The sequence below is a fragment of the Desmodus rotundus genome, chromosome 5 (assembly GCF_022682495.2).
Source record: "Desmodus rotundus isolate HL8 chromosome 5, HLdesRot8A.1, whole genome shotgun sequence".
In the NCBI taxonomy this organism is placed as follows: domain Eukaryota; kingdom Metazoa; phylum Chordata; class Mammalia; order Chiroptera; family Phyllostomidae; genus Desmodus; species Desmodus rotundus.
In genome coordinates this window covers 147,956,397-147,982,940 of record NC_071391.1, presented here as the reverse complement: position 1 = coordinate 147,982,940, position 26,544 = coordinate 147,956,397, and the positions used below count along the sequence as shown (strand labels likewise).

The 26,544-nt window shown below is 38.4% G+C and overlaps 1 protein-coding gene and 1 long non-coding RNA gene across 3 annotated transcripts; one reads left to right on the top strand and one right to left on the bottom strand.

Moving 5' to 3' along the window:
• Window positions 1–6,327: 6,327 nt before the first annotated feature.
• FAM98A (family with sequence similarity 98 member A) lies at window positions 6,328–22,879 on the bottom strand. Of its 2 annotated transcripts, XM_024552643.3 has the most exons (8): window positions 22,722–22,879; window positions 19,495–19,643; window positions 16,306–16,440; window positions 12,638–12,822; window positions 11,555–11,635; window positions 10,901–11,017; window positions 8,194–8,361; window positions 6,328–8,107 (listed from the first exon to the last, which is right to left on the bottom strand). In XM_024552643.3, the coding sequence occupies exons 1-8, from the start codon at window positions 22,772–22,774 to the stop codon at window positions 7,445–7,447; spliced, it is 1,551 nt and encodes a 516-aa protein (XP_024408411.1). In that variant the 5' UTR covers window positions 22,775–22,879; the 3' UTR covers window positions 6,328–7,444. The 2 variants fall into 2 exon arrangements, with proteins under 2 accessions (XP_024408411.1, XP_071077671.1); XM_071221570.1 differs by lacking the exon at window positions 12,638–12,822 and having other exon boundaries at window positions 22,722–22,877.
• Window positions 22,880–25,315: 2,436 nt separating this feature from the next.
• LOC139440966 (uncharacterized) lies at window positions 25,316–26,117 on the top strand. The gene is made up of 3 exons (XR_011651298.1): window positions 25,316–25,363; window positions 25,711–25,750; window positions 26,019–26,117. It is a non-coding gene; the product is annotated as an uncharacterized lncRNA (long non-coding RNA).
• The last annotated feature ends 427 nt before the right edge of the window (window positions 26,118–26,544 follow it).

The following is a 26,544-nucleotide window of genomic DNA, read 5'->3' as shown; positions in this document are numbered from 1 at the left end:
AGCTACCTTGTAGAGTTGATATAAAGGCCACGTCAAGTCAAATAATGTATGTAAAAGTACATTGTAAATCCCTTCTAAGTAAGTGATTATTTTGCAGTTACGCAGGATTCTTCTCCAAAACTGTCTTTGAGCTCTCAGGCTCCGTGTTGTATGGCTGTGTACTTGGGAGGCTTTAAATACACTTAAGTAAATTTTGTGTCAATAAAGCTTACTTAAAGAAGTATCAAAGAAAAATACTCAGGTGTGTAGAGTTAGTTCTGGTTTGTTTTTTAACATCAGTTCTTCTTGCTGTTTGAAAATAGCTAAGCAAGATAAAGAAACCAAATGGGTAAAAAGTAAATGAGTTTGGAGAAAAACAGGGCAAAATATATAAAAGTCTGGCTAAGAGTCTGTCACTTGAGAAAAACGTAGTATACTACAGGGAGACAATAAGAAAACAAAAATTAACTTTTAACATAAAAGCATGTCATTTATTTTGCAAGCATTCAAGGTGGTCATGACAGGAAACCTTGGAATTTAGATTCATCTGGAAATCGCTTTCTCCGGCCGCATCCCAACCAGCTTGCTGAAGTCTATCGAGTACTTGGACCGCAAACAAAAATATTTTTTTTTAAATGTTAATGGCAAGCACGCTGGAATTCACATTTAGTGACGTGCAGTTTATATATAATAGCATAAGGAAAGCTTTGCTAAGGCAGCTGGATGGAGCACTTCAAAAATAAAATGTCATGAAAACTGGAAAAAGGTGGGGAGGAATAAAACATATTAACCAAATGAAACACAACCATCAAATGCAATGTCATAAACCTTGATTGGATTTTGGATGGAAAAAGAAACAAAGTCAACACTTTGGGGAAATCTAAATATGGGCTATGTATTAAATGATGTACTGAATGTTAATTCATTTCCATTGATAGTGACTTATTGGTTATTCAGGAGAGTGTATTTTTAGGAGATGCTTGCTGGTGCAGCTATGGATGAAGTATCAGTATCTGTACTTTTAAATGGTTGTTAAAGACAGTTTTTGCATAGAGAGATAAAGCATATGTGGCAAGATGTACAGTTCTGAATGTAGGTAAAGGGTACATAGATATTGGTTGTACTATTTTTAGAATTCTTCTTAAGGTTTGTAGTTAAAAAGTTGGGGAAGGAGAAATCATTACTTTTTTTGTGACTGGAAATCATTTAAAAAGCAAAAGTGAGAATAAAAAGAAAACCAATTCCATTTGCAGAAAAACCTGGGGGGATCTGAAGCCCTAGGCTGAACAGAGGGAAAACGACCCAGAGCATCAGAGATTGCTCGGGGAGGTTTGCAGGAGGACATGGAGAGAAGTCGCCGCCGTAGAGAGGGATTCGCTGGTGGCAATACAGCCAACAAAAAACATGCGGCGGCCACAACTACCCTTCTCAGAGCACAGGGGCACGCTCTCAAGTGCCCATCTTCAGTCCTCTGTTTACAACAGAAGGACTGGAGATCCCAGCCGGCGGCGGCTCCTTCTTCCTGGCCCTGGTTTGGTTCTGAGAAGCAGCAGAGTCAGAACACACAGACAGGGAGTATTTGTAAGAAGTGATCTGTCTCTAGGACAGTAGAGTGCCAGAGTCTTTTTGATGGTGGGGGGAACCCTACGGTTGCAAATCCTGCCGAAATGTAAAGATTAGGGTATGAGATTAATTTCATCTGTCTCAGACACTACTCTGGCTCCTTTCCTAAACGAGCTCCCCACAAATTTTGAATAAAAGTTCAAAATTAGAGTTAAGACAAAACAAAACCCCAGGGCATACTAGAGGAAAAAAAAAACAAAAACAGTTAAACAAATGTCAGAGCTCTCACCAGAAAAAACCCCCCAACCAACCAAACACTGTTACTCAACTTACCAAAACTGTTTCTCCAAGAAATGAGTTTTTTCATTTATTTAATTCACAGAAACCATGAGAATAGTAGGTACTTATTGTTTTAAATAGTACTGAACACTGTGCCATCCTAATACCCTGGCATCTTTCTTCTTCTTCATTTAATCGTATTATGCTACAAGTGTTTCTGACTCTGCCTGGAAAAAAATGCCAAAGGCACTCGTGCTTACTGAACTGAACCGCAGGGCTTTTCTCTTCTCAAAAAAAGTATAACATAACTTAACAAATACTGGTCATTGGAATACTTTCTCAAGACCTTCCCTCCAATTTCTATGGAACATATTACATTTTCTATTTCCACCCAAGGCTTCTTCATTTACACGTAGAAGGCAATGAATGATTTACTGTGGAAGCTCTCGTGCCAACAGTTATGTTTATGAAACCTTTAAAAAAAAATCCTCACTCGGGGATATTTTTATAGACTTTACAGAAAAAAACCATCAGTATACCCTCCCCCCCCCCCCCCCCCCCCCCCCCCGCACACACCCTGACTGGGGATCAAACCTGCAACCTAGGCATGTGCCCTGACCAGGAAATGAACCCACCTTTTTGTGTACAGGATGATGTTCCAATTAAGCATCCTGGCCAGGGCACAACTTTTGCCCACATAATTTTGCCAACTAAGTACAATAAAAGATTCTCATATTAGAAAAAACCCTAGAATTCAGACTTCTGGCTAAGATGGAGGTGTAGGTAGATACACTTAGCCTCCTCACACAACCAAAAGGAAGACAACAAATTTAAAAACAAAAAAATAACCAGAACTGCCAGGAAATCTGACAAACAAGGAGTTAAAGAAAACATTCATCTGGACTGTGCCACAACGCAGTGATGTGGGTTGCCCTGCCCTGGCAAATACCTAAGGCTCAGCCCCTTACTACGTAACAGGCATGCCGAGACAAAGTATGGCCCAAATGAAAGAACAGAACAAAGTTCCAAAAATAGAACTAAGCAATGAGGAGATAGCCAACTTATCAGATGCAGAGTTCAAAACACTGGTAATCAGGATGCTCACAGAATTGGTTGCTTATGGTTGCAAAATAGAGGAAAAAGTGAAGGCCATTTGTTTTATTTCAAAGTGAAATAAAACAAAATATACAGGCAACCAACAGTGAAGGGAAGGAGACCGGGACTCAAATCAACAGTTTGGACCAGAAGGAAGAAATAAACATTCGACCAGAACCGAATGAAGAAACAAGAATTTTAAAAAAATGAGGAGAGGCTTAGAAACCTCTGGGACAACTTTAAACATTCCAGTAACCAAATCATAGGGGTGCCAGAAGGAGAGGAAGAGCAAGAAATGGAAAATTTATTTGAAGGAATAATGGAGAACTTCCTCAATCTGGCAGAGGAAACAGACTTCCAGGAAGTCCAGGAAGACCACAGAGTCCCAAAGAAGTTGGACCCAAGGAAGCACACACTAAGGCACGTCATAATTACATTACTCAAGATTAAAGATCAGGAATCTTAAAAGTACCAAGAGAAAAGGAGACAGTTATATACAGAGGAGTTCCCATAAGACTATCAGTTGATTTCTCAAAAGAAACCTTGCAGGCAAGAAGGGGCTGGAAAGAAGTATTCCAAGTCATGAAAGGCAAGGACCTACATCCAAGATTACTGTATCCAGCAAAGCTATCCTTTAGAAAGGAAGGGCAGATAAAGTGCTTCCCAGATAAGGCCCAGTTAAAGGAGTTCATCATCACCAAGCCCTTATTCTATGAAATGTTAAAGGGACTTATCTAAGAAAAAGAAGATAATAAATATGAACAATAAAATGACAACAAACTTACAACTATCAACAACTGAACCTAAACAAAAACAAACTAAGCAAACAATTTAGAACAGGAACAGAATCACAGAAATGGAGATCACATGGAGGGTTATCAGCAGGGAGGGGACAGGGGGAGAATGGGGGAAAAGGTACAGGGAATAAGAAGCATAAATGGTAGGTACAGAATAGACAGGGGGAGGTTAAGAATCGTTTGGGAAATGGTGAAGCCAAAGAACTTATATGTATGACCCATGGACATGAATTAAGGTAGGGGAATGCTGGTGGGTTGGGGGTGCAGGGGCGGAGGGGAATAAAGGGGAGAAGAAAATCGGGACAACTGTAATAGCATAATCAATAAAACATATTAAATAAAAGAAAAAACCCTAGAATTAAACAGCAGAAGAATGCATAACAGATTGTCCATCATAAGTTTTGTATGTGTGAGCAATCAGGATATTTTAGGCTGTTTTGAAGTTGTGGTAAGGCCTGTGGTGAGTAAGTGACTTCAAACATGCATACCCACTTCAATTAGTGATTTGAACCCTTGGAACACATTAATGTACACAAATGCAGAAATGCAGCGCTGAACAGTACAATGAACATTCCTAGTGATTTAGAATCACATTAGTGAAGAACAAGGGAGACAAGAAAAAGCATGGAAAAAAGTTTTATTTAATGTTATTTTATGATGAATATTCTTCTATTTATAGATAAACCTAAATAAAAGGCTTTTTGTTAAAAACACAAGTGAATAAAATGCTGTCCAAATTATTTAAGAGGGCAATGATTACGTACACACATTTAAAGTGTATTTTCAAAAGATTAGGTAAAGTATCTAAAAAGGTAGAATGGGCACAACCTATAAAAACATCCAAGTATATCAGTGAAATGGGCAGTGGGAAAAGTTACGTAGGTATAGAAATGATTTCAAATGCTTTCCATCAGCAGGGATTTACTTAATTCTGCCTGCACAGTTGGACACTAGAGCTTGGTTTTTGGATCTAGAGCAAGAAATAAAACAACAGCGGCATATCCTTAACAATTTCCAGTGTTGACATCCTGTTCCAGTTCCTGGTACAGGGAGGAAACAAAGCACTAACAAGAGGCGCAGTTTCTCTCAGTATGTCTGCACAAGGAACAGTATCTCAGTATCTCAGATAGAAATTTCCTCCTAAAAACTTGTTTCTCTTCTTTCTCCAAGGACTTCCCACATACCCTATTCCAGTAAAATCGTAATTTACTACAAGTTAAGGTTAAGAATGTGTGTAAGATCAACAGACATGCTGTATTTTAAAAATGTAATGACTATTATTTTAATGTGACAAAACTAGTAGTTTGAAATATACTACTTCTAGAGAATGGTATCTGTGTCCCAGAGAAACTAACATAACTCTTGTATGGTTTCATTATGTGAAAAATTTCTAGTTTAAGACAGAAAATGAAGATACAAATTTTAGAGTCATCATAGAGAAATGTATCATTTACTTTCTTATATGCTCATATTTGAACAGCAATCTATTAACTATAAAGATAAATAAAAGTTATTTATCAAAAGAATTAAACAGTCATTAGGAATACGGCAAAGTCGGAGGCTATAAAACAAATTAAAGCAAATGCTAAGGTAAATGTGATATTTTAAGATATGAAACCTTGAAAATTTTATTTTTAGTTAAGAAACTCCTGTACATACTAAAATTTATTAACAGCATAAAAGACCAAAACTTAAAAGTTTCAAAACAGAACTTAAAGCCTTTAATGATTTTTTAAAAAAGATCTTACTTATTTACTTTTAGAGACAGGGAAAGGGGGGTGAGAGAGGGAGATGAACACGGATGTGTGAGAGAAACGTTGACCAGCTGCCTCTCACAGGCCCCCAGTCTGGGTAGGACCTGGCCTGCAACCCAGGCACGTGCCTCAACTGGGAATCAAAGTGACGACCTTTTGATTTGCAGACGGACACCCAATCTGCTAATACACACCAGTCAGGGCAAACTCTTTCATGATTTGATAAAAGTGTTTCAAATCGCCTTCCTGTTTGAACATTTTTGAATGGTAAATGCTAGCCAAAAAATCTAAGGAACATATGAAATTAACAAAATGATCAAGGGAGGCTTTCATAAATGGTTTCAGCTACCAAAACAATGTGCTCATCTTAACAGCAAATACCGGTATTTTTAATGGTATGACAGGATGATTCCTTACCCTTAAAAAAAGCCCTATTTAGTAGAAAAATACTTTTTCTCTTTTTACAAACACACATTTATATTTCAAAGCCATTCATTTTTTAAGAAAAATGTCCCTCATTCTTTGGAAGAATGGGGAGAGCATAAAAAACAAAATCCCTGAAAGACGGGCCATAATTTACCTTTGCCTAATACATTGTGTAGCAACAGCTACACCCAGTGGCCACATATGAGTAGTGAAGTTTTCTAGCTATAACATAGTAAAAGGTAAATTTGTAAACAGTTCTTTTTCAATTTATTTAAGGTTCTAGAGTAATGGTGATCTTTCACTACAAATTATGTTTTAAGGGAACACTCAAGAACCTTCAGGGTGGGGGGGACACGGGACTTAGTTCACAACTTTGAAGCAAGTATCCAAAATAATTTCATTCGAAAAGTAGCTAAAATAAAACTCAAACCAGAGAGAGCTTACAGATACTTTATTGCTCACCTTTCACACAAAGCACACCTGCAGCCATTTTCTTTCACAGCTTGACAATGTAAGTATACAAAAACCCAGCAAGTGTCATGTAGATTTCAGTAAAGAATGTAAAACATCAACTCAGCCAGGCTTTTGTTTTCTGCAGCAATAATAAAGGGCCTCCTGCACTAAGCAAAAATCTGTCCTCTTGTCTCTGTAGTGCATTTCTTCCGTTACAAAAAGTCTCCTGCTCAAAGCAAACTAACTTGTATTTGCTGAGCCAGTGGTATTAACTCGTGCATAAAACAAATTTAAGTTTGCTGTTTTTTCCTAGCAGATTTCAAGTAAAAGTAAGGTTGAAGGAGGAACTTGTTTTGAATGAATGCAGGTCAGTTTGAATCGCTATACTTAACTAAATGCCTACATATATATACTAGATTCACAACTTAGTTTGCTTTTATTATCTTGATGGATGTTGGCCATGTTTAAGGTTTTCAGAGTTCAGCTTGTGGTATAATATTCCATCAAGAGGATAAGGCTACTGAATGTGCTATCTGCAGAAGAGCTCACTTAATAGGAACTGACCTAAAAGTTCTATCATGAAGCAAATGTGGCATAACCTCTCCAAATAAAGAGCCAATCAGGGCAGAAACTGTGCTTGAAAAATAGACATTAGAATAGTATAAGGAAAACACATATAAATGGGTTGTTAATATGAGGAAGACTGCCTAGTTGTAAAGCTAAAAAAATCTAGGAGAATCCTCATTTTCAAAATTGTATATTGAAAACATGAAAACTACTTATTCAAGTAATTTCTTCAAAAAAGTATGCATGTTCTGACTGTGGAATTAGTCTACTGGTCAATTAAAGGCAATTTTAATTACCTTTAAAAAATTCTTCATACAAAGGAGAGATGTTGTATGTTTCTCAAATAAACAGCATTATGTAAATCCATTTAAAAAAAAACCAACAGAATTGAATGAAGACCTACAAATGCTTGTGCCAAGCAGGAATCTGCTTGCCACCTGTGGTCTCACATTCAAAATCCACACTGGACTCGGGGTTCTGAAACTAAGTTTCTATTACTTGAGCTCTAGCAAAATGTAAGGTTCTGTAGCCTCAACTAGTGTAATGTCTTCCCTGTCCAAATCCAGAGTGATTATACTGATAACCTCCCTGCTGGAAGTGCTGTTCAAATTGTCCACCTTGGTGATAATTCTGGCCCCCCCTCCCTCCCCAGCCTCCTCCCTGGCCTCCACGTCCACCTCGGCCTCCACGACCACCTCTCCCTCCACGACCACTGCCTCGTTCATTATGATGCCCACCATCCTGGTACCTATTGTCCTGCTGGTATCCACCACCCTGGTAGCCACTTCCTGTGTAAGTAGATGTTTGGAAGCCACTATAACCACCGCCTTGATAGCTACCACTGTGGCCACCGTGATAGCCACCTGGCTGGAAGCCCGAATCCCGATAACCACCATCTTGGTAGCCACCTCCTCCTCCACTCCCTCCATCTGTCCAGCCTCCTTGATGCTTATTTCCTCTTCCACCCCCTCGGCCACCATGGTCATAGCCACCACGTCCACCTCTCCCTCCTCCTGGTTCATGACCTCCTCGTCCTCCGTATGAGGAATGTTCATAACCACCTCTCCCTCCTCCTCGGCCCCCTGGTTGCTGCTGAGGGCCATCTTGCCTCTTCTGCCACGGCGGCATCTCTGGGGGTGGAGGCTCAATTTCATTGGGTCTACCGCCTCTGTCAGGTACCCTGCCCATCAGCACCTACGGGATAAGAAAGACACTAAGCTATTCTATTTTGTAAATAGAAAGAAATGTATTTGAAAGAAAATTAAAGGTACTTTGATCACCTTATTGATGGCGCAGGCAGTTTTTTCTCTTATAGAGCCACTGCTGGTCCTTAAAATCTTTGACAAGTCTTGTCTTGCAGCCAAGAGATGGGCAACAGAAATAGTACTTTTAGGAGATAAGACTGAACGTCTCGGCTGGTAAACCTTTGCTAATTTCTCTGTCTGACTCTGTTGAAACAAAGTGTTCAAAGACACTGTCAATTTCCAAAATGATATAGGAGCATTTATATTTATAAGTTAAAAGATTTCCAAAATGTCTGATAATAATATTTACTAGGCTCTAGATGAGGGGAGAGTTATATACTCACCATTGCTCCTACCTAGTCAAGAACTATATTACAGTAGAGCAAGAAATGACTGTGTGTGTTCTGAAAGTAGAGGGGAGGAGGGGTCCGGGGGTGTGGGGCTACTAAGAAAGGTGAAAAGGTTACCCACTGGCCTCAGATCATTTGCATTTTCATCTTCTTGTCTTTGCTTACTGTGAGATCAAAAATGTGAGCTGTGACTAATTACACTAATTATGTTGTTAATATGAAAACATGATACACTGCTTTTAAGTGATGTATTTCATCACTTAAAAGTGATTTAATACTATTTAATACTTTCCTCTATTATATTTAAAAATAAGAGCAAAGGGCCTACCTTAACCATTTAGTAGAAGTTAATGATTTAGGTTGTTAGCTCTAATGAGAAAGACAAATCACTGGGAAATTAGAAAACTTGGGCAAGTCATTTAAATCTATTTCAAACACAAGACCACAAAAGATAGAGAAACAAAAAATATATAGGTCACACAAAAGAATATAAGTTCAAACAAATATAAAACAATTATTCCAGGCAGAAACCAATAAATGCAAATTAGAGTAACCTAAATGTTGGGAAACAGCAACAATCAGCTACCTACCAAATTTTGGAAGCAACAGCTACAACTGCAACATATAGCAATCAGCACGAGAACAAAAATATTTGTTAAGTCTTTTGGTTACATGCAGGTACTCAAACTTTGATGGTAAACGTTTAGATTATATTACAGGATAAAATATAATGTAAAAAGGCATATTTACTATGATTTCAGATATCCATAAAGACAGACAGACAACACTAAAAATGAAAATAGCTATTGTGGTTAAGACAACAGGATGATCTGTGCCTTTTTATTTTTAAAAATTTCTTTAATAATGAAAGGAATAAAAATATTGTCATTCCATAGTTTGGGGAATGTTTCCTGAATATGTCTTATATTTATTTTTCTTAGAGTCACTATTGTATCTAAATAAGTGCTTAATGTTTGTTGATTGAAAACAAACACCTTTGAGAAAATGGTTTTATATGTTTCCAATAAAACTGATTTAAAATGAAATTTCAAACAGATATTAAGTGCATAAATTTCATGTGTAAAATAAAAGTTTACTTTGTGCATATGAAAGCAATTTCTATAAATTAATTTAAAACGAAGTTTCAAAGTGAGATATCAATACATAAATTCCATTAAATGAAAAAACAGGTTTGTGCAAGTTTAATATTTATTATTTCATACAATTATTGTGTTATTATAGTTCAAAGGAATGTTAAACATCATCTAGTTCAAACATGACACTTTAAAGACGACACAGGCGAGGAGGGCACGTGGCAGCGTGGAGCACCGGGGTGCCAGCTGCGGAGCCCGCCGAGGTGTGCTGGGACCAGGCCGCAGCGCCCAGGCTTGTGTGTTTTCTAGCTGAAAGTTGAAGGTCATTGTTTCTGAATTATCTCTGCTAAGCTAAGGGTGAAATAATTGTTTTTATCGAAGATAATTTAAGAAAGGACTTGCATGTCCTAAACAGCAATCACAGAAGAGAATAATTTACTCCTGCTACTATTGACTAGCTGTGAGATATTCTGAAAAGTTTCCCATTTGTCTAGGTCTCTATTTTTTTTTAGTTGCAAAATTAGGGGAGTTAAGACTGATCTCTAAGACCCCTTTCCAGCACTAAAATATTGTAATCCAGTAACTATCTATCCCAACAACGTAAGCGTCAAATAGCACTTTGCTGAGGTTTAAAGATTTGTGTGAAAGTAACATAGTAGCAAGATTATTGGAGAACTAGATAAAAACATTTTATGAGCCAATTCACTAAAATTCAGAGAAAAACCTATTTTCAAAAATGAATGCACTATTATGGGAACATCTCATACTAGCATCTGGACCAACCTCCACATAAATGCGAGATTTGGTTCCATTTCAGGTCCTAAAGGTCAAATTAATAAAATGTGCCCATTAAGTCCCATTTACTGATCATATAGCAGATATTTAATAAATGTGTTGAATGACCAAAACCTTCACCTGTCTTATTTAGGCTGACTTAAGTCTTATCGGATTCTCCAATTCTTTATAAATAGACCATAACATTTGGTCTTCCTAAATCCAATCAAATTAAATTGTTACTTTACAGTATAGTAAAATAATGAAAAATCTTATTATTTTAGTAATTTTCAAATACACTCATCTCTCTCATACATGGGTACTTCCAGTAGAGTCTATAACATAACATACAGTTTTGTTAAACAACATTAAAAAATTGAAAAACAAATGTTTTCATTACTGCTGAAGAGCTGAAAGAATTGCTACTTAGCAACTCACTAGTCTCCACTGCATCTAAACTGTGCTAGGAATGCTCCAGGGTCAAGTCTATAAACACTCTGCTCTTTTAAATTATTTAACGTGTACCTTGGCTCGGTCAGACCAACCAAAAGACTGGACAGTGACATCCAAACGTTTTATTAGCAGCTTTCTCCGAACTTCATATTCATTGGCTATGGCTTGGTTAATTGCTTCTATGTTTTCCTGAAACAAAATTTTTTTTTAAAAGTTAGACTTTAAATCTGCTGGACCTCTGTTCCAAAAGGGCAGACACTGTGTCTGTTTCTTTCATAAATGAATCCCAGCACTTAGCACAAAATAAAGTGTTATTTAATAAACATAATAATAAAAGTTGCAACAATAAATTAAGGAAATAATATGCAAAATAGCATCTCAAAACGTAATACAAAGTATGTAAAGTACAAAAGTCTCATTTAGCTTTTCCATAAATTCATTGTGTGAAGCTCAGCCCAATGAAGTCTTTGGCTTGAAGACAACCCATTTGGCAATTAGAAACATGCATCATACCGAACTTCTGGTTACTTTAATCAGCTGTGTGAAATACTTACAAATCATGGGATAAGTGTTTCTAATCTTACACAAATAAAATTATGTTGCATGAATCTTAAGATTCACAGAAATGATGCTAAGGATGTCCACCAAGCACCAACTGTGTCAATATAAATGTAAGATAGAAAGATGGGGTTCCTTACAAATTTACTTCAGACAATTGCTACTCACCCAGTGGGCTGGTCCCATTGACTTCTTCAATAAAGGCTTTCCCACATGATTAGGTGGAACTTTTGCTAATGTTTCCTTTAACTGACACAAAAACATAAATGAATGAATAAACAAATCTAAAAGTAACACATATCCTCCTCATCTTCCCAAGTCCCATCATATCTTGCCATCAAAAGAAGATTCCTGACAGAGGCAAAGGTGGAGGATGTTTTGAAATGTACAAGACCCACACAATAAAGACACTCACTTGCCCACTCCTCACGTGCCTATGGAAGCATGATTCCTTCACTGCGCCTACAGCAGTGCCTGACAACGGTAGGCACTTAATGGGTATTTGCTGAATGGATGAATGAACACACAGAAAAATAGGGACTATGGATATACCGCTGCTCCCCTGTAGAGTTCAGCCAGTTTATGCATCATGGTGTCCCTCTGCCCCACAATGCAAACTACCAATTCTTAGAGTCCACCAGATATGCACAGAGAATAACTCTGCTATAACAAATACCATTCTCATCTATTCATTAATTTTTATTAAAATTGCTTGTTCCTAACAAATGATTAAAAAACCCCTTCATTGTTGATAATGTGTGGCATAAATTATTTTCACATACTAGATTACGTTAGCAGTCAAGAATTCTGTTTCTCCAATTCAAACTTGTAAGACTTGAGATGACTGGATTAAAAACCAAGAACATAAACATTATTTTCTGTCCAGTCAATGGGGAGAAGGGTGATAACATTTAATGACAAAGACTTTAAAAATTAGTTGCACTAAATTTCAATGATAAAATAATTTTTTAAAGGACTTAATTATTTTTACATTATATCTAACTTATTTCAGTTTGTAAATCAAAATGCAAAGTTTCCTTTTTGAAAAAGAAACATGCTAACATGTTAAAAAACACTAAAATACTAATTTCTCTTTAAGGCATCTAGGACTTAAAACCCAAAACTCATTTAGTAACAGTAACTTAATAATATGCACATTAGGTTCCCATTAAGAGAAATTAACTTGCTTCATTTCAAACAAATGTAGGACTATGCCTTTAATACACTACAATCTGGTACTAAAGGTCTTACTTTTTTTTCAATCCCGCTGAAGAATTGGAACATAGTTATATTGGCTGGAGGTTTGGACATTCCTAGAGCAATACATATGCCTTTCAACTCTTGAAAGACCTCACTACCGCCTCCTTCTTGAGCTTTTTTTGGAGGAGTATTCACACAGAGCATTCTGGCAGCTTCTAGTTCTGAGATGAGGTATGCTGAAGTAAACAAAATAAGATTTCAAAATGAGATACAGCTACAGTTAATAGTCATAAGTCTGGAGTCACAACTCTATAGACCTAATGATATGTAAGTTTTAAAGCTGCAAGAATGGACAAAAACAAGAAAGGAAAACCATTCTTACCTCAAATGACATAACATATAAACTGGTTCTATAATCCAGGTATTTAACCAATATATATTTAAAGGCTGATTTAAAAATAAGTGATTCTTCTTTGAAACCAAAAGATCAAGGTAGATCACACCTAAAAATCTGGATTCTTATGTTCCATTATTAAGGAACCTACAGAACAGGGGTTGGCATCTGTTGACAAATTTGTAAAAGGTAGCAGGTGGCAAGTTTTTGGTGATGGTTCAAAAGGTTTATCTGTCTGTCTGTCTGTCTATCTATCTATCTATCTATCTATACTTCTCACCACTGACACGCACCAGTGATACAACAACTACCTGCTCCTCTTACCTTTCAGTACTTAGGAAGTCTGTTTAGAACTGGTGTGAAAAAACACTTTTCAGCAGTTCAAGTTTAACTTACAGAAGGGGAAAGGCACTAAACTCCCCAAAGTTCCTTTCTTATGTCTCTAGTAGCCTAATGTCACCCTCTGGCTGTTCAAAAATCCCTCTTCCATCTGCATTTTTCTCAGTATTCCCTTCCCCCTACTTCCTTCATTCTCGTCCCCTCCAGTGGAAACAACAACAAAACTTCCAAGTAATTTCTTGGAAGAGGCCTTTTGTGTTGGTATCATCTCCTGTGCATTGCTTTCCTCCGGTATAATGAGGGATGCAATCTGCTTCAGGTGATTAAGGTGAAGATATAAATATTCAATCTTATTTCTTTCACCTTCCCAAGGACATTTACATTTTTTATAAAAGGTGATTCGTAACCATTTGGACCTCAGGATTTTAGGTATGTGACAAAGTGAGAACCTTCTGATAATATTAGAAAGATAGTTTTGAAAAAAGACATTTTCTGGGCTCTTAAGTTTACAATTACAAAAGAATGATCAGCTTAAATATCTCACTTCCTATGCCCAAGGTGTAATGCTATTAGTATACGGATCATAATTTTGGCAGATCATTTCTGTAAAGCTGCCAACACCTGTTCTAGAACAATAAATACAGCTAAGTTTCTGGAAAGGTCATTCTATATGGGTTTGATAAAACCTCAGCATCTTCCACATAGCCAACTGTATGATTAAAAGATCAAACCAGTAAAACCCCAGTGTCATGAAATAATCGCCGTTTTTATAAGTAAGTTTTTATTGGAACGTTGCCACATTCAGCTGTTTCCATGCAGTCTACAGCTGCTTACAAAGGACAGCAGTGGAGGTTGGAGTTGTGACAGAGATCTCGTGGCCCACGAAGCCAAAAATATTTGTTATCTGGCCCTTTAAGAGTTTGCCAACCCTTGTTCTCGAAAATCACATATGATATGCTTTAATAAACTTGTTCTCTAATTTCAGGACAACTGAGCTCAGGTATTCACAGAAATTACTTCACCAACACATTTACCGTCAGAAAACATTAACTACAGCTGAGGTATTCAAAGTACTAGGAAAGGCATGGACTGGCTATAAACACAGCAACAGAAAAGATCGCCTCTACTGACAACCTAGTGAGGAACAGAGAATAAAGGCATAAAAAGATGAACAGTTCTTCATCTATTAGAAACTTAGAGATCTGCCTAATTTTGACCTAAGGAATCATTCTGACAATGAGAAAGGCCAATCAACAGCCAAAATAGTTCTTAACCTGATAATAGAGTTTTTCAGCCATTCGTTTGAAGATGTTTCTATTTTACTAACAGTTCTACTGAGGCTGGTTTATTTTTCCCCCTCAAAACACCATGTATTAAAAGATTCGAATCAGTAAGGTAAGGGTGCTGGAAGAAGTAAGTTATGACATCAAGACTGACAATACTTGGAGGATGAAAAATATCCATACAGAGCGAGCAGAGGATGGGCACATGTACATACACGTTAGCATGAAGGAGAGGAGACCAGCTAACGGGGTATTTGAGAAAAGGAGAAACAGCAAAAAGCAGAGATCAAGAGGAGGGAAGTGAGCAGTGTGTATGTGTGAAGAACTTAGAGCAGAGCAACCTTTCATTGACTTAGTCCTTTAGTTGAGGAGCAAATATTAATAGTAGGATATTCTTGAAGAGCTTTTGAGGTAACAGCACATTAAAATAAAATAATCTATTAATATTGCCCAAGTCCAAAATAATCTTGTTCTGTGCTGCCTGCTTAACAGAGGAAAAAGTTAAAGGTATTTTATAAATATTTATATTCAAAGTGGTTTTTACAAGTATTAGCACTAAAACGGCAAAACTCTAGGCTCTTTGGAAGAATTAGCTATTCAGGGTTATTGCTAACCTTTCCACACAGCTGTTGTCTTCCTATGTAAGATAACATATTCTAAGTGCCAAATATCAGGTATTGGTAAAGATAAACAGTGCTACCAAGGAAGAACCACTGAGTACACTGTGGCTGAGCCAGGTACAGAAATCGCACAACGTAAGGTTACTGAATGCATGCACGAGACCTGCACGCTGCAAAGTCAGTTTCTAAACAGCGTCTAACCTCACGGGCACACCCCCAGGAACAACCTTCTCATAATGGGAAATCAACATCGTGGTTCTGGGATAATCAGTACCGAAGTACAATGGCCACGAACACATTTTTTTTTTTTAAATGAAACCTTCACAATTAAGAGTTGTAGTATTTTCTAGAAACCATAGTAAGGTTGTAAAAACAAGTATTTTTAAAATCCTGAGTTATGTTTGTCATAGTAAGTACTATTCAGTTAACCAAAGCTTAATCAAATGTGTCTCAGAATGCTAAAGGTCTGAGTTAAGACAAGTGGTTGACTTTATTGGAGAGTTTATTTAAGGCAACAAAATTTGTAAGGTTACTTACTGTTTTTCAGGGTGAAGAGAGAAATAGTAGTTAGTACAGAAAAAACATAGAAGGAAAAAACTTTTTATACTAATTTTTTTCCCACAATGATCAGTAAGTATAGCAACAAAGCAAATACTACTGCAGAAAATTTTATATTTACAAACAAAACCAACACCCCCAAACAATTACCCAACCACAAAGAAACATCAACAAGACAAAATATTTTAATTAAAACCAGTCTATTTGAAAATGTGCTCCCAGTCTAGAACGCCGAGGTTTAATGACCGCACATCGGAACAACACACCAGCGCCGCCTCTGGTCGCCTCAGTGAAGCACAACAGCCTGAGCCACGCCAGCGGAAGGCCGAAGGGGCGCAATTATAAAACGCTGCTACCAGTGCACAGACCTACCAACAGCTTCTAAGCTGGAAACGTAAGTTTTCTTTACGATAAAGAGTATTCTGAATTAAATCCATTATGAAACAGAACAATAACAACTAGTTTATTAGTCATGGAAAACATAAATAGAAACTAACAGCTATATTCCAGTAGCCATGAACTTACTGAGCAAAAGGAGGCAGTTCTTCTGAACGAGAAGGCGCTTGGTCACATCCCCAGATGTCAGTGAAAGATACGGACAGTTCATCTCCCCTAGTAGCCCACTCACCTCAAGCTGGAATTCTTCAGCTTCATTCGGGCCTTTTAAGAATTAAAATAATCTTATTAATAAAAATGTTGTTCCATTTACATATATGTGTGTGTGTACACACATACACACAAATCGAAGTATTTAATAAGATTTTCCTAATACAAGTTCCTTTTTCTTCTAATTCATCCTTTCTCACACCACTGACAATTTTCTTTCTTTAAGACTTTCATTAGGTTATTCCTTTATTTGAGAATCTTTAATAGCTTTCTAATTTCTACCTCACCTAGGTTCTGTCTTTAAAGATTCTTCCTAGTCTCTCTGCTTCGCCCTTCCCAGAAGACTACTGTTTGTGGTAGTTATCTACTACTTCCACAAATATTCCCTCTCTTTGTGCCAGGGAAATATCCCCACTGTCCTGGGTCAGGCTAATTTCCACTTCTGCGCCGGTTATTCCCTGTGATGGATATGCCCTCTACCCTCTTCTCCTCCTCTATCAAATCCCGCCTATCCACCAAAGTCCAGTGGTCCCCCTCCTTGATGAAACCGTCCCCAAGAACGATATATCACACTGATTTCCTCCCCCATGAACCAGAGCAAAGCATTTTATTACTACCAATATCCAGTTGTTTCATTTGTGCCAAAGTTTCTAGTGTCCAATACCTAGACTGAATTTGAAGGCAGTGAGCATGACTTCTGGTTCCGTATTCCCATACTGTGTAAAGTACAGAGTTCACTAGGTGAACCAAGGAAAAATGATGGTCTTTCTTTACTATTTTGATGGTTCGCTAATCAATATCACAGAGGAGGCAGAAAGTAACTAACAAACTCTGAGAGTCACTTGACCTGAGTCCTTCTTCTCAATAAAATGGGTGGACTGAACTGCCAGTGTTTTGAAACTGTGTTCTGTGAACTCCAGACTTCCACGGAACTCCTTCAGAGGCAGCTGGGAGAATGAGGAGAGAGTTGTGCTAAAAGTGCTCCCTCTCAACTTCAACTACAACGGCTACACTTCTACCTGTCATGCGTGTTGGCTTCTGTAAAGTGTTTTCATATGAACAAAGGGGTTCCGGGTTATAAACAGTTACCATCTAGCACAGGTGTTGGTTCAGAAGGTCTTACAATCTCTGAAATGCTAGGTCAAGAGGCGATGTTAAGAGCACTGGCTCCCAAATGTGACTGCTGCGGTTGAATCCTGACTTTATCACTTACTGGTTGTGTGACCTCAGGCAAATGTATTTAAACTCATCCTGCTTCCTTGCGTAATGCGTAAGAGTAATGAAATCTGCCTCACAGGACTGTCCTGAGGTTTAAAAGAGTTAATACATGTAAAGCACTGAGAACACAAGTGCCTAGTAAATGTAAGCTGTTGCTATCGTTACTGTTGTACTATATTCTCCTTAAAAATTAGAATTGAATGCGACTAACATGTACATATTAAATATAATAAATGTGCAAGAGTGAGCTCTTCACAATAGGATTCTGTGAAAAAGAAAATGGGATTATGTATATAGTTCTCCACAAGGGTGGGTTAACGGGGGGGCATTTTCTTTGTCTCCTATTACAGGGTTACCTATGGTAGGAGGGAAACAGATGGTAGTGTCAGGCTTCAAGCCTGTCTCTTTTGTAGAAACAACAAACTAGTGCTAAAACAGTAACAAAATCAGTAAATATAAAACAGCTCTCAAGGCCATAAATCTGATGATACTGGATCTGGTTGTGGTATATCTAGTGACATATTCTTATAGAGAAAACTTCTTAATAAAGTGTTCTCTTCCTACATAGTACAATGCATTTACTTTACATGTTATACATGCTTCTGGAATCTGGTAGTCCAAAAAGAAAAACATCCTAATTTCCAGTGCTAGCCACCAATTTAAGATATCACAAGTTGCCCTGGCTGGTATGGCTCAGTGCATTGAATGCCGGCCTGCAAACAGAAAAGTCAGTGGTTCGATTCCAGGTCAGGGCACGTGCCTGGGTTACAGGCTGGGTCCTCAGTTGGAGGTGTGTGAGAGGCAACCAATTGATGTTTCTTTCCCTCTCATTCTCCCCCTTCCCCGTCTAAAAAAAAAATTAAAAAAAAATTAAAAAAAAAAAGATATCACGTCATGTTTTACAAAGAATGGAAAGTTCATATATGAGGGTCTGTCCAGAAAGAGTCTAGCCATTGTTAATATAATGAGAATGGTTTACATGACATCAGTGTAACATAGCAGTCAAGGGAGGGGACTGGAATGCACATGCGTGAACAATGACAACTTCACTGTACTAGTCAGTGGGGGTGGTAGATGCCATTGAGTGAGCAAGTGTACTGTGTGGCTGATGCATTCAAAATGACTGAGCGAGTAGAGCAACAAACCATCAAATTTTGCATTAATCTTAAACTATTTGGAATGATTCAGAAGGCTGCAGCTACAGGCAACTGGTGGTTGGCAGCTTCATCATGACAATGCACCCACTTGTGCATCACATCTCATGCAGAGTTTTTGGCGAAACATCAAATCACTCAGGTGACCCAGCCCCCCTACAGCCCAGATTTGGCGCCACGTAACTTCTGGCTTTTCCCCAAACTAAAATCACCTTTGAAAGGGAAGAGATTTCAGACTGTCGATGAAATTCAGGAAAATACAAAGGGGTAGCTGACGGTGACTGGGAGAACTGTGTGAGGTCCCAAGGTGCCCACTTTGAAGGGGGCTGAGGTGTCACTGTCCTACGTACAATGTTTGTTATATCTTCTTCAAAAATGTCTCTTTTTCATAGTACATGGCTAGATACTTTCTAGACAGACCTCGTATACTATTATTTGTCTCCATTTTTCTGAATCTCTTTTTTTCATTAATATCTATTTCATTTTTCTGAATCTTAGTAATAGGGTTTTCTCAACTTCCACAAATTTTTAATAGTTGCATGACCATATTTTGGTTTTTCAACTTCTGAATCACCTTTCTGTAAAAACAATGGAGGCAAAGTATTTGGTTGCTTTACATTTTTTTTTATATATTTACAAAGAACTTGAAATTTTAGCTTTAGTACTGATAACGTTCAGTTGACAATACCTGAATTTTATTTTTATATTTTGCACATAAAATGGAATGTTTACTTACTGTTGGTTGCTTGCACATTTTCCTCCAGTTTACAGAGCACTCTTAACTCAGACACCAGCCAAGCGCAGAGTTTGGTAAACTCAGGGGAACTGGCTCCAGCAGAGACTGCCTGAGATAGAGCGCCATCTTCTAACAATGAACCCTTGTAACTGGCGAGTTAAAAAAATCACATTCAGAATAATATAAAACCATACCTAATATATTACAGACACTATATATTTTTGCACTACTTGTGTAATTAAGCAATAGTTTAATAAAGGTAAGTTAGGATGACCAATTTCTAAACTTGCAAGTATAAATACAAATTAGAACTATACTAAGTTAAGGTCAAAATATAGGTGAACATTTAATAGAATCACATATAATACAACTTCTATACACTTATGAAATAAATCACTTAGTGTACAAAGATTTATTGTCTTACTTTAACTGAGTTGAGTATTAAAACCAGATTAGCCCTTGCTGGTATGGCTCAGTGATTGTGAACCAAAGGGTTGCAGGTTGGATTCCCAGTCAGGGCACATGCCTGGGCTGCGGGCCAGGTCCCCAGTAGGGGGCACATGAGAGGCAACTACACATTGCTGTTTGTCTCCCTCCCTTCCCCTCTAAAAATAAATAAATCAAATCTTAAAAAAAAAAAAAGACTAATAAGTGATAGTTAATTATACTATAGTTTACTATTTCAGAAATAAAACTCATGTTATCTTTTCTAGATATTTTTCCAGAAATCAATATGTTAGGTTTTAATGACTTTCTTTAAAAGCAAAAACTTTCCAATTAATCATTTATTCCCTTTTTCTATATTTAATGACAGTTAAGACTAGCAAGACCTACTAGTACCAGGGAAATGTCAAGTTTTAATAATTGCTGGTAAGTTGATGTTCGAGTGAACTGGTACAACTGTACCCTAATCCTTTGTAAGTGATTCACATGTAATTCTAAAAAAATTACTAAATGTTCAAACATTCATAAAAGGCAATAGTAATAATAAACTCCAACCCAGAATATAGCTAGAATGAAAGATTTTGTCATTCTCAAAGTGACTTTAAAATACATATTCTTCAGATTATTTTATCTTCTTTTAAACATTATAAAAACCGTTATCAAAATTAGTATATTAAATATGCTTAAGATAATTTGATGTTTAATGGTACAGAGATCTTAGAGGAATGACAATACTTGATCCTTTTAAAATACAATTACATGGGTATACATTGAATGGAATAGAAAAAGTGTTACACAAAAAATGAGATTATAGGTACTCTGGCGTCTAGATTTAAAACCACATATTAGACACTGAATAAAGAGACTAGGCCTAGAAGCTTCTCCTTGTGTTACACATTCAGATTTTGCTCTTTTATTATTATATGAGTAGTTACTGAATTCCTACCATGTGCCAAATTAGAGATAAAAGTCATTTAATTCTAATATTTCTCAGTGAATCTTTCAAAACTATACATCAATCAATTAAGGCTAAATTTTAATGACTGAATACCACTAAACTACGTAGTTATGGTTGAAATTTATGCAAAGTTTTCAGAAAATCCCATGGTTTACATTACAACCCATCTTAATTATTTAATTACAATTATTATAGTAACAATTACTTTTACGAAGAAAAATACAGTTAAAAGACAGTAAAAGAACAATAAAGGGAAGGAACCAGCATCCATCACCAATTCTTAGGTGACCTCTATCCACGCAGAATGACTACGTTTAAATAAGGTCTACTTTGTCCTCTCATCCCACAGCTCTTTCTCCTCTAATCTTAAGTGTCACTTCTAAGCTTCAAGACCTCACTGCCTTTTGCAGCGAAGGGACCCTCCACGTATCTCCTTACAGCATATTCTTACAACCTGAACTTCTCTTCCACTTCACGTTGGACCCATAAGCGCTCAGCCCAACACTGCCACGGAACAAGTGTTCCTCAAAAATGCTGACTGAACGAATGGCTTCACGTGTGAGCAAGCAATTTCGTCTGATGTCTCCCACAAGTCCATTTTGCTGAACGACTTTTACTTCTGCTCTATTCAAAAAAAAAAAAAAAAAAAGCCCCCTAAAGTCTGGAATATTCATGAAAATTCACAGTCAGTTAAAAGAAAAAGAAGAGCACAAGGGTAATTTACGTTGACAAAAAATGGTGATAAGCACTGCCACTTCATTTCCTAAAAGCTTCTAGCAGGACAGCGAGGTACCTAAGTGGGTAGACTTTGGGAATCCTCACAGTGACCTTTCTTATAGAAAGGCTTCCTTCAAATGTTTCCATGGTATTCAAAAGCCTCGAGGAAAATTTTGAGAAAGGGTTTGTTTCTTTACAAATACAGCTAGCTAAATCTGTAAAAAAAAATGTGACACTGCACCCACAGACAAATATTTAATCATACCATTTGTTTCTGGAACCACATTTAGCCCAAAAGATTCTAAGTTTTCTGGAACCACATTTAGCCCAAAAGATTCTAAGTTTTCAAGTGTTAATACAGCAAACTGATCTAGGTATCCCGGTGAGATAAGAAACCTTATTTCCAACTTGTATATAACATGAATCACGATTAGTTACCTGTCAGGACGGGAGACAAAACGCACAACAAACACGCATGGATTTGGTAGGTGAAGACGACCCCGAGGGTAAGGAACGGCTAATAGTGGCTCAAAGGGGTGTCAGAGTCCAGAGAAACTGCCAGTGCTCCCCGAGGAGGTGGTGACAGGCTGGGCACACAAGACAGACAGCTAGCGGAACGGATGCAGCGCACAGACATGTGGCTTTGGGAAGCTGGGGTGCGTGCAGAGATGACTGGGCAAAGGCGATTTTTTGAGAAGTGGGGTGGGGCAGGAGTAGGGGCTCAAGACAGAAGAAGAAAGTTTGGCGGACAAGTAGAAAATCAGTGAATCAACTTTGGCAACCTCTAGAGTGAGGGGGTAGGTCAGGAGGATGAGGAGCAAGGAGAGATGCTCAGAGAGGGGGGTGGCGAGAACCAGTGCCCAGACAATGACACGCATGACTGACAAACACTGCGGGTAACTCGGCTGCGAGGAGCCCAGGGCAGGCCTAGGGGCGTCCGAACCGGGTAGGGCACACAGTGGACGTGGCATGAGGGTCCCGGAGCCTTAGGGAGGCGACAGCCAGAAGACAGGGGGTGCGGCGTGGAGAGGCAGGTGTCTCTGACTGGGACTATTCCCGGGGGACTGGCAGTGTGGGAACTGGGAGACCCGAGCCCTGGTACTCTTACCCCAGATCTTCCAACGACTCCAAGATGTCAGTCTCCATGAGGTCGCACTCCATGCTAGTGGTATTCAAATTTCCGAGTCGTCTGGGTCCCCTCTTCGCCGGCAACGCGTATACTAGCGCATGCGCTGCCTCCCCGGAACTTCCAAATCGACGTCTGGCGCCTCAGCCGTTGCATTGCGCATGTCCCGAGCGTGCGCAGGAAACTTGGTCCGGCCTACCGCTCCACCCCAGCTGGCTGGGGGATTGCCGGGCGCCACAGTTTCGCACATGCGTATTACTGAGTAGTGAAGCCACCCTTCCAAAGAAGGGCAGGAGGACCGGCTGCGTGGCAGCTGGGTGTGGGAACCGGGCAGGGGTGGGGGCGAGCGTTCTAACCTCTCTTACTTCGTTTTACGCAATTGCGAATCCTGGGGCAAGGAAAGCGAGGGAGGAGTTGAGGGGGGTGGGGGGCGTCTCTAGATTTAGGTGGGTGTTCCTTATGAAACAGTCTCTGGATTCCAGGGAGTGGCGGGAATGATTGTCTGCACCTTAGCTCTGGGTCTTGGAGAAAGGGAAAATTCGTAAGCTCCAGAGGGGTAGACGGGACAAGTGCCGATAATTGCGTTTTGATTTCCTCTTGGCTGCTGTAGGTGTATTTCGAGATTAGGGAGGAGTCAACTTTCCTTTGCCATGGGCGTATTGAGAAAGTTGTTGCATTCCCTCTTTTGCATTCTCTGACTTTTTAAGGCCTTTTCCAGACCAAGAATCTTATTTTAAAGGGTAGGGCAGAGGGAGGCTTCACTCCATGTGAAAAAGAAACGGATATATTTAACTCCCAGCACTTTAGACAGTGAATAAACTCTTGCTGTAATGCAATTGCTTTTGACATTATTTGGCTGGGTGTAACATTCAGTTCACAATTGGTTATGATTTCTTGACAGTTACTGGTCGGATATGTGCTTAGAAATTATTGAAAAGTGAAAGAATGTTTTCAAAGTGATGGCATGTTTAGACAATTAAATTTAACTATAAATTGGTATAGTGTTGCATTGTGTAAGCATTTAATTAAAGAGTCTTATAATTGGTACCAGTAGATTTTATTTTGTAGTTCTCAAACATATTTGTGTCTAATGGATTATTGCCCCCTGAACCTTATTTTAAGTTCCTTAATTTGCATCATCTGGAGTTGGGGGAAGAAGTTAACATCGTGCAGCCAGTGTGCTTGACATGGTGTTACTCCTTGATATTTTATGCAATCATTATAAATCTGTGTACTACTCTCATTGTACAGATGAGGACACTAGAGCTCAATGGCTTAATGGTCTGTTAAAGTGGTAACACCAGTGAGGACTTGATTTTGAGACATATCTGAATCCATATTCCTTCCTATTTGACTATTCAAATAAGAATTTATAAGCAGGATGTGAAAGGATAGGAAGATCAAGCTAGTTGAATTTGTTTAAACTTGAATATGTGGTACATGATTACCTTATAATAAAAATGGAATAATCATTTGCTCTTACAGGGTTGTTGAAGGTGCTAAATAAAAAGTAATGCTTAATGCAGAGTCAGTTTCCATATAGGTTGTAACACATAGGATTAGTCAGTGAACAAGAGATGGCTCCTCTAAATTTATTTTTCTAATGCAAATTGTTAGATTAAATGGAGGGTAACCAACACAAAGAGCTTTTAAAAATACAAGGTCAGTCCAGAAGGTATCCAGTCATGTAATATGAAAAATAGAGACATTTATTGAAGAAGATGCAAGAACACTGTACATAGGACAATGACACCTCAGTCCCCTTTCAAAGTAGGCACCTTGGGACCTCACACAATTCTCCCAATCACCATCAGCTGTCTGGTCATATTTTCCTGAATCTCATTGATGGTGTGAAATCTCTTCCCTTTCAAAGGTGATTTTAGCTTTGGAAAAAGCCAGAAATTGCAGGGTGCCAAATCTGGGCTGTAGGGGGCCAAGTCACCTGGGTGATTTGATGTTTTGCCAAAAAACTCTGCATGAGACGTGACACATGAGCGGGCATGTTGTGATGTTGAAGCTGCCAATCACCAGTCGCCCATAGCTGCGGCCTTCTGAATCATCCAAATAGTTAATGCAAACTTTGATGCAGATTTGTTATTCTACTCACTATTAACAATGGCTGGACTTTTCCCAGACAGACCTCACGTATTATTTAAAATAATTCTATAATGGATTTTACTGCAGTGAATACAATGCTTTTAAAAGTAAATATTGTCATCATTTCTATGGGATCTACTAAAAACCTTTTGTATTTTATTTTGCAATTGTTTATATTGTAACATGGATATCTAAAGACCTCACGCAAGCTGAAATGTAATAAAATGAAAAGAACCCTGATTCGGGAGTTAGTGAATCCTGTTTTTCTCCCCCCACAGGTCATGATAAGAGAATTTTCTAACACACTTGTCTAAAGTCCATCAGGTATTTTCTTAAAGATTTATTTATTTATTTTTAGGAAGGGGAAGAGAGGGAGAGAAACATGTGTTGTTGCTTCTTGTGCACCCCCTGCTGGGGACGTGGCCTGCAACCCAGGCATGCGCCCTGACTGGGAATTGAACCAGTTACCCTTTGGTTTGCAGGCTGGCCCTCAGCCCACTGAGCCACACCAGCCAGGGCTCCATCAGGTATCTCTGACAGATAAATTTTCTGTGTAGAAGGTGTTCAACTTGAAATCATCTCCTTCTATCTCCATTTATTCCCTCTTCTACCCTCTTCTACCTACCCCCACCCCTTTCCCTCTGCTAATCAGCATAGTTTTCTGTGTCTACGAGGTTTTATTGGGGGGAGGACTCAATCCCTTCACCTTGTTCACCTTGACCCCCCAATGCCTCTCCCCTCTGACAGCTGTCAGTCTGTTCCCTGTTACTATGAGTCTGTTTCTATTTTGTTAGTTAGTTTATTTTATTCTAGGTTCTACGTATAAGTGAAATCATATGGTATTTGTCTTTTTTGACTCGCTTATTTCACTTAGCATGATGCTGCTGTCCAGGTCTATTGATGACTCACAAAGGGTAAGATTTTTTCCTTTTTCTTTTTTTAACTGCTGAGTAATATTCCATTGTGTAAATGTACCACAGTTTTTTTATCCACTCATCTACTGATGGACACTTGGGCTGCTTCTAGATCTTGGTTGTAAATAATGCTGCAATGAACATAGGGGTGGCTATATTCTTTTGAATTAGTATTTTGTATTTCTTTGGATAAGTTTCCAGAAGTGGAATCACTGGGTCATAAGGCAGTTCCATTTTTAATTTTTATATTTTGTTTATTTATTTTCAGAGAGAGAGAGCAAGGGAGGGAGAAACACTGATATGCCAGAGAAACGATTGATTGCCTCTTGCACATCCCCAACCGGAGACCTGGCCTGCAACCCAGGTGTGTGCCCTGACCAGGAATTGAACCGGTGACCTTTTAGTTTGCAGGCTGGTGCTCAATCCACTGGTCCACACCAACCAGGGCCATTTTTAATTTTTTGAGGTAACTCCGTATTTTCCACAGTGGCTACACCAATCTGCATTCCTTTCAACAGTGCACAAGGGTTCCCTTTTCTCCACATCTTTGCCAACAATTATTTGTTGATTTATTGATGATAACCATTCTGACAGGTGTGAGGTGATATCTCAGTGTGGTTTTAATTTGCATTTCTCTGATAATTAGTGACATTAAGCATTTTTTCATATGTCTGTTGGCCATGTGTATGACCTCTTTGGAGAAGTGTTTATTAGGGTAATTTTGATAATGGCAATGAAGTAAGTTCAAAGAATGTAAGGTTTGTCATTTGTCATGGAGTGGTTTCTAAGACTTG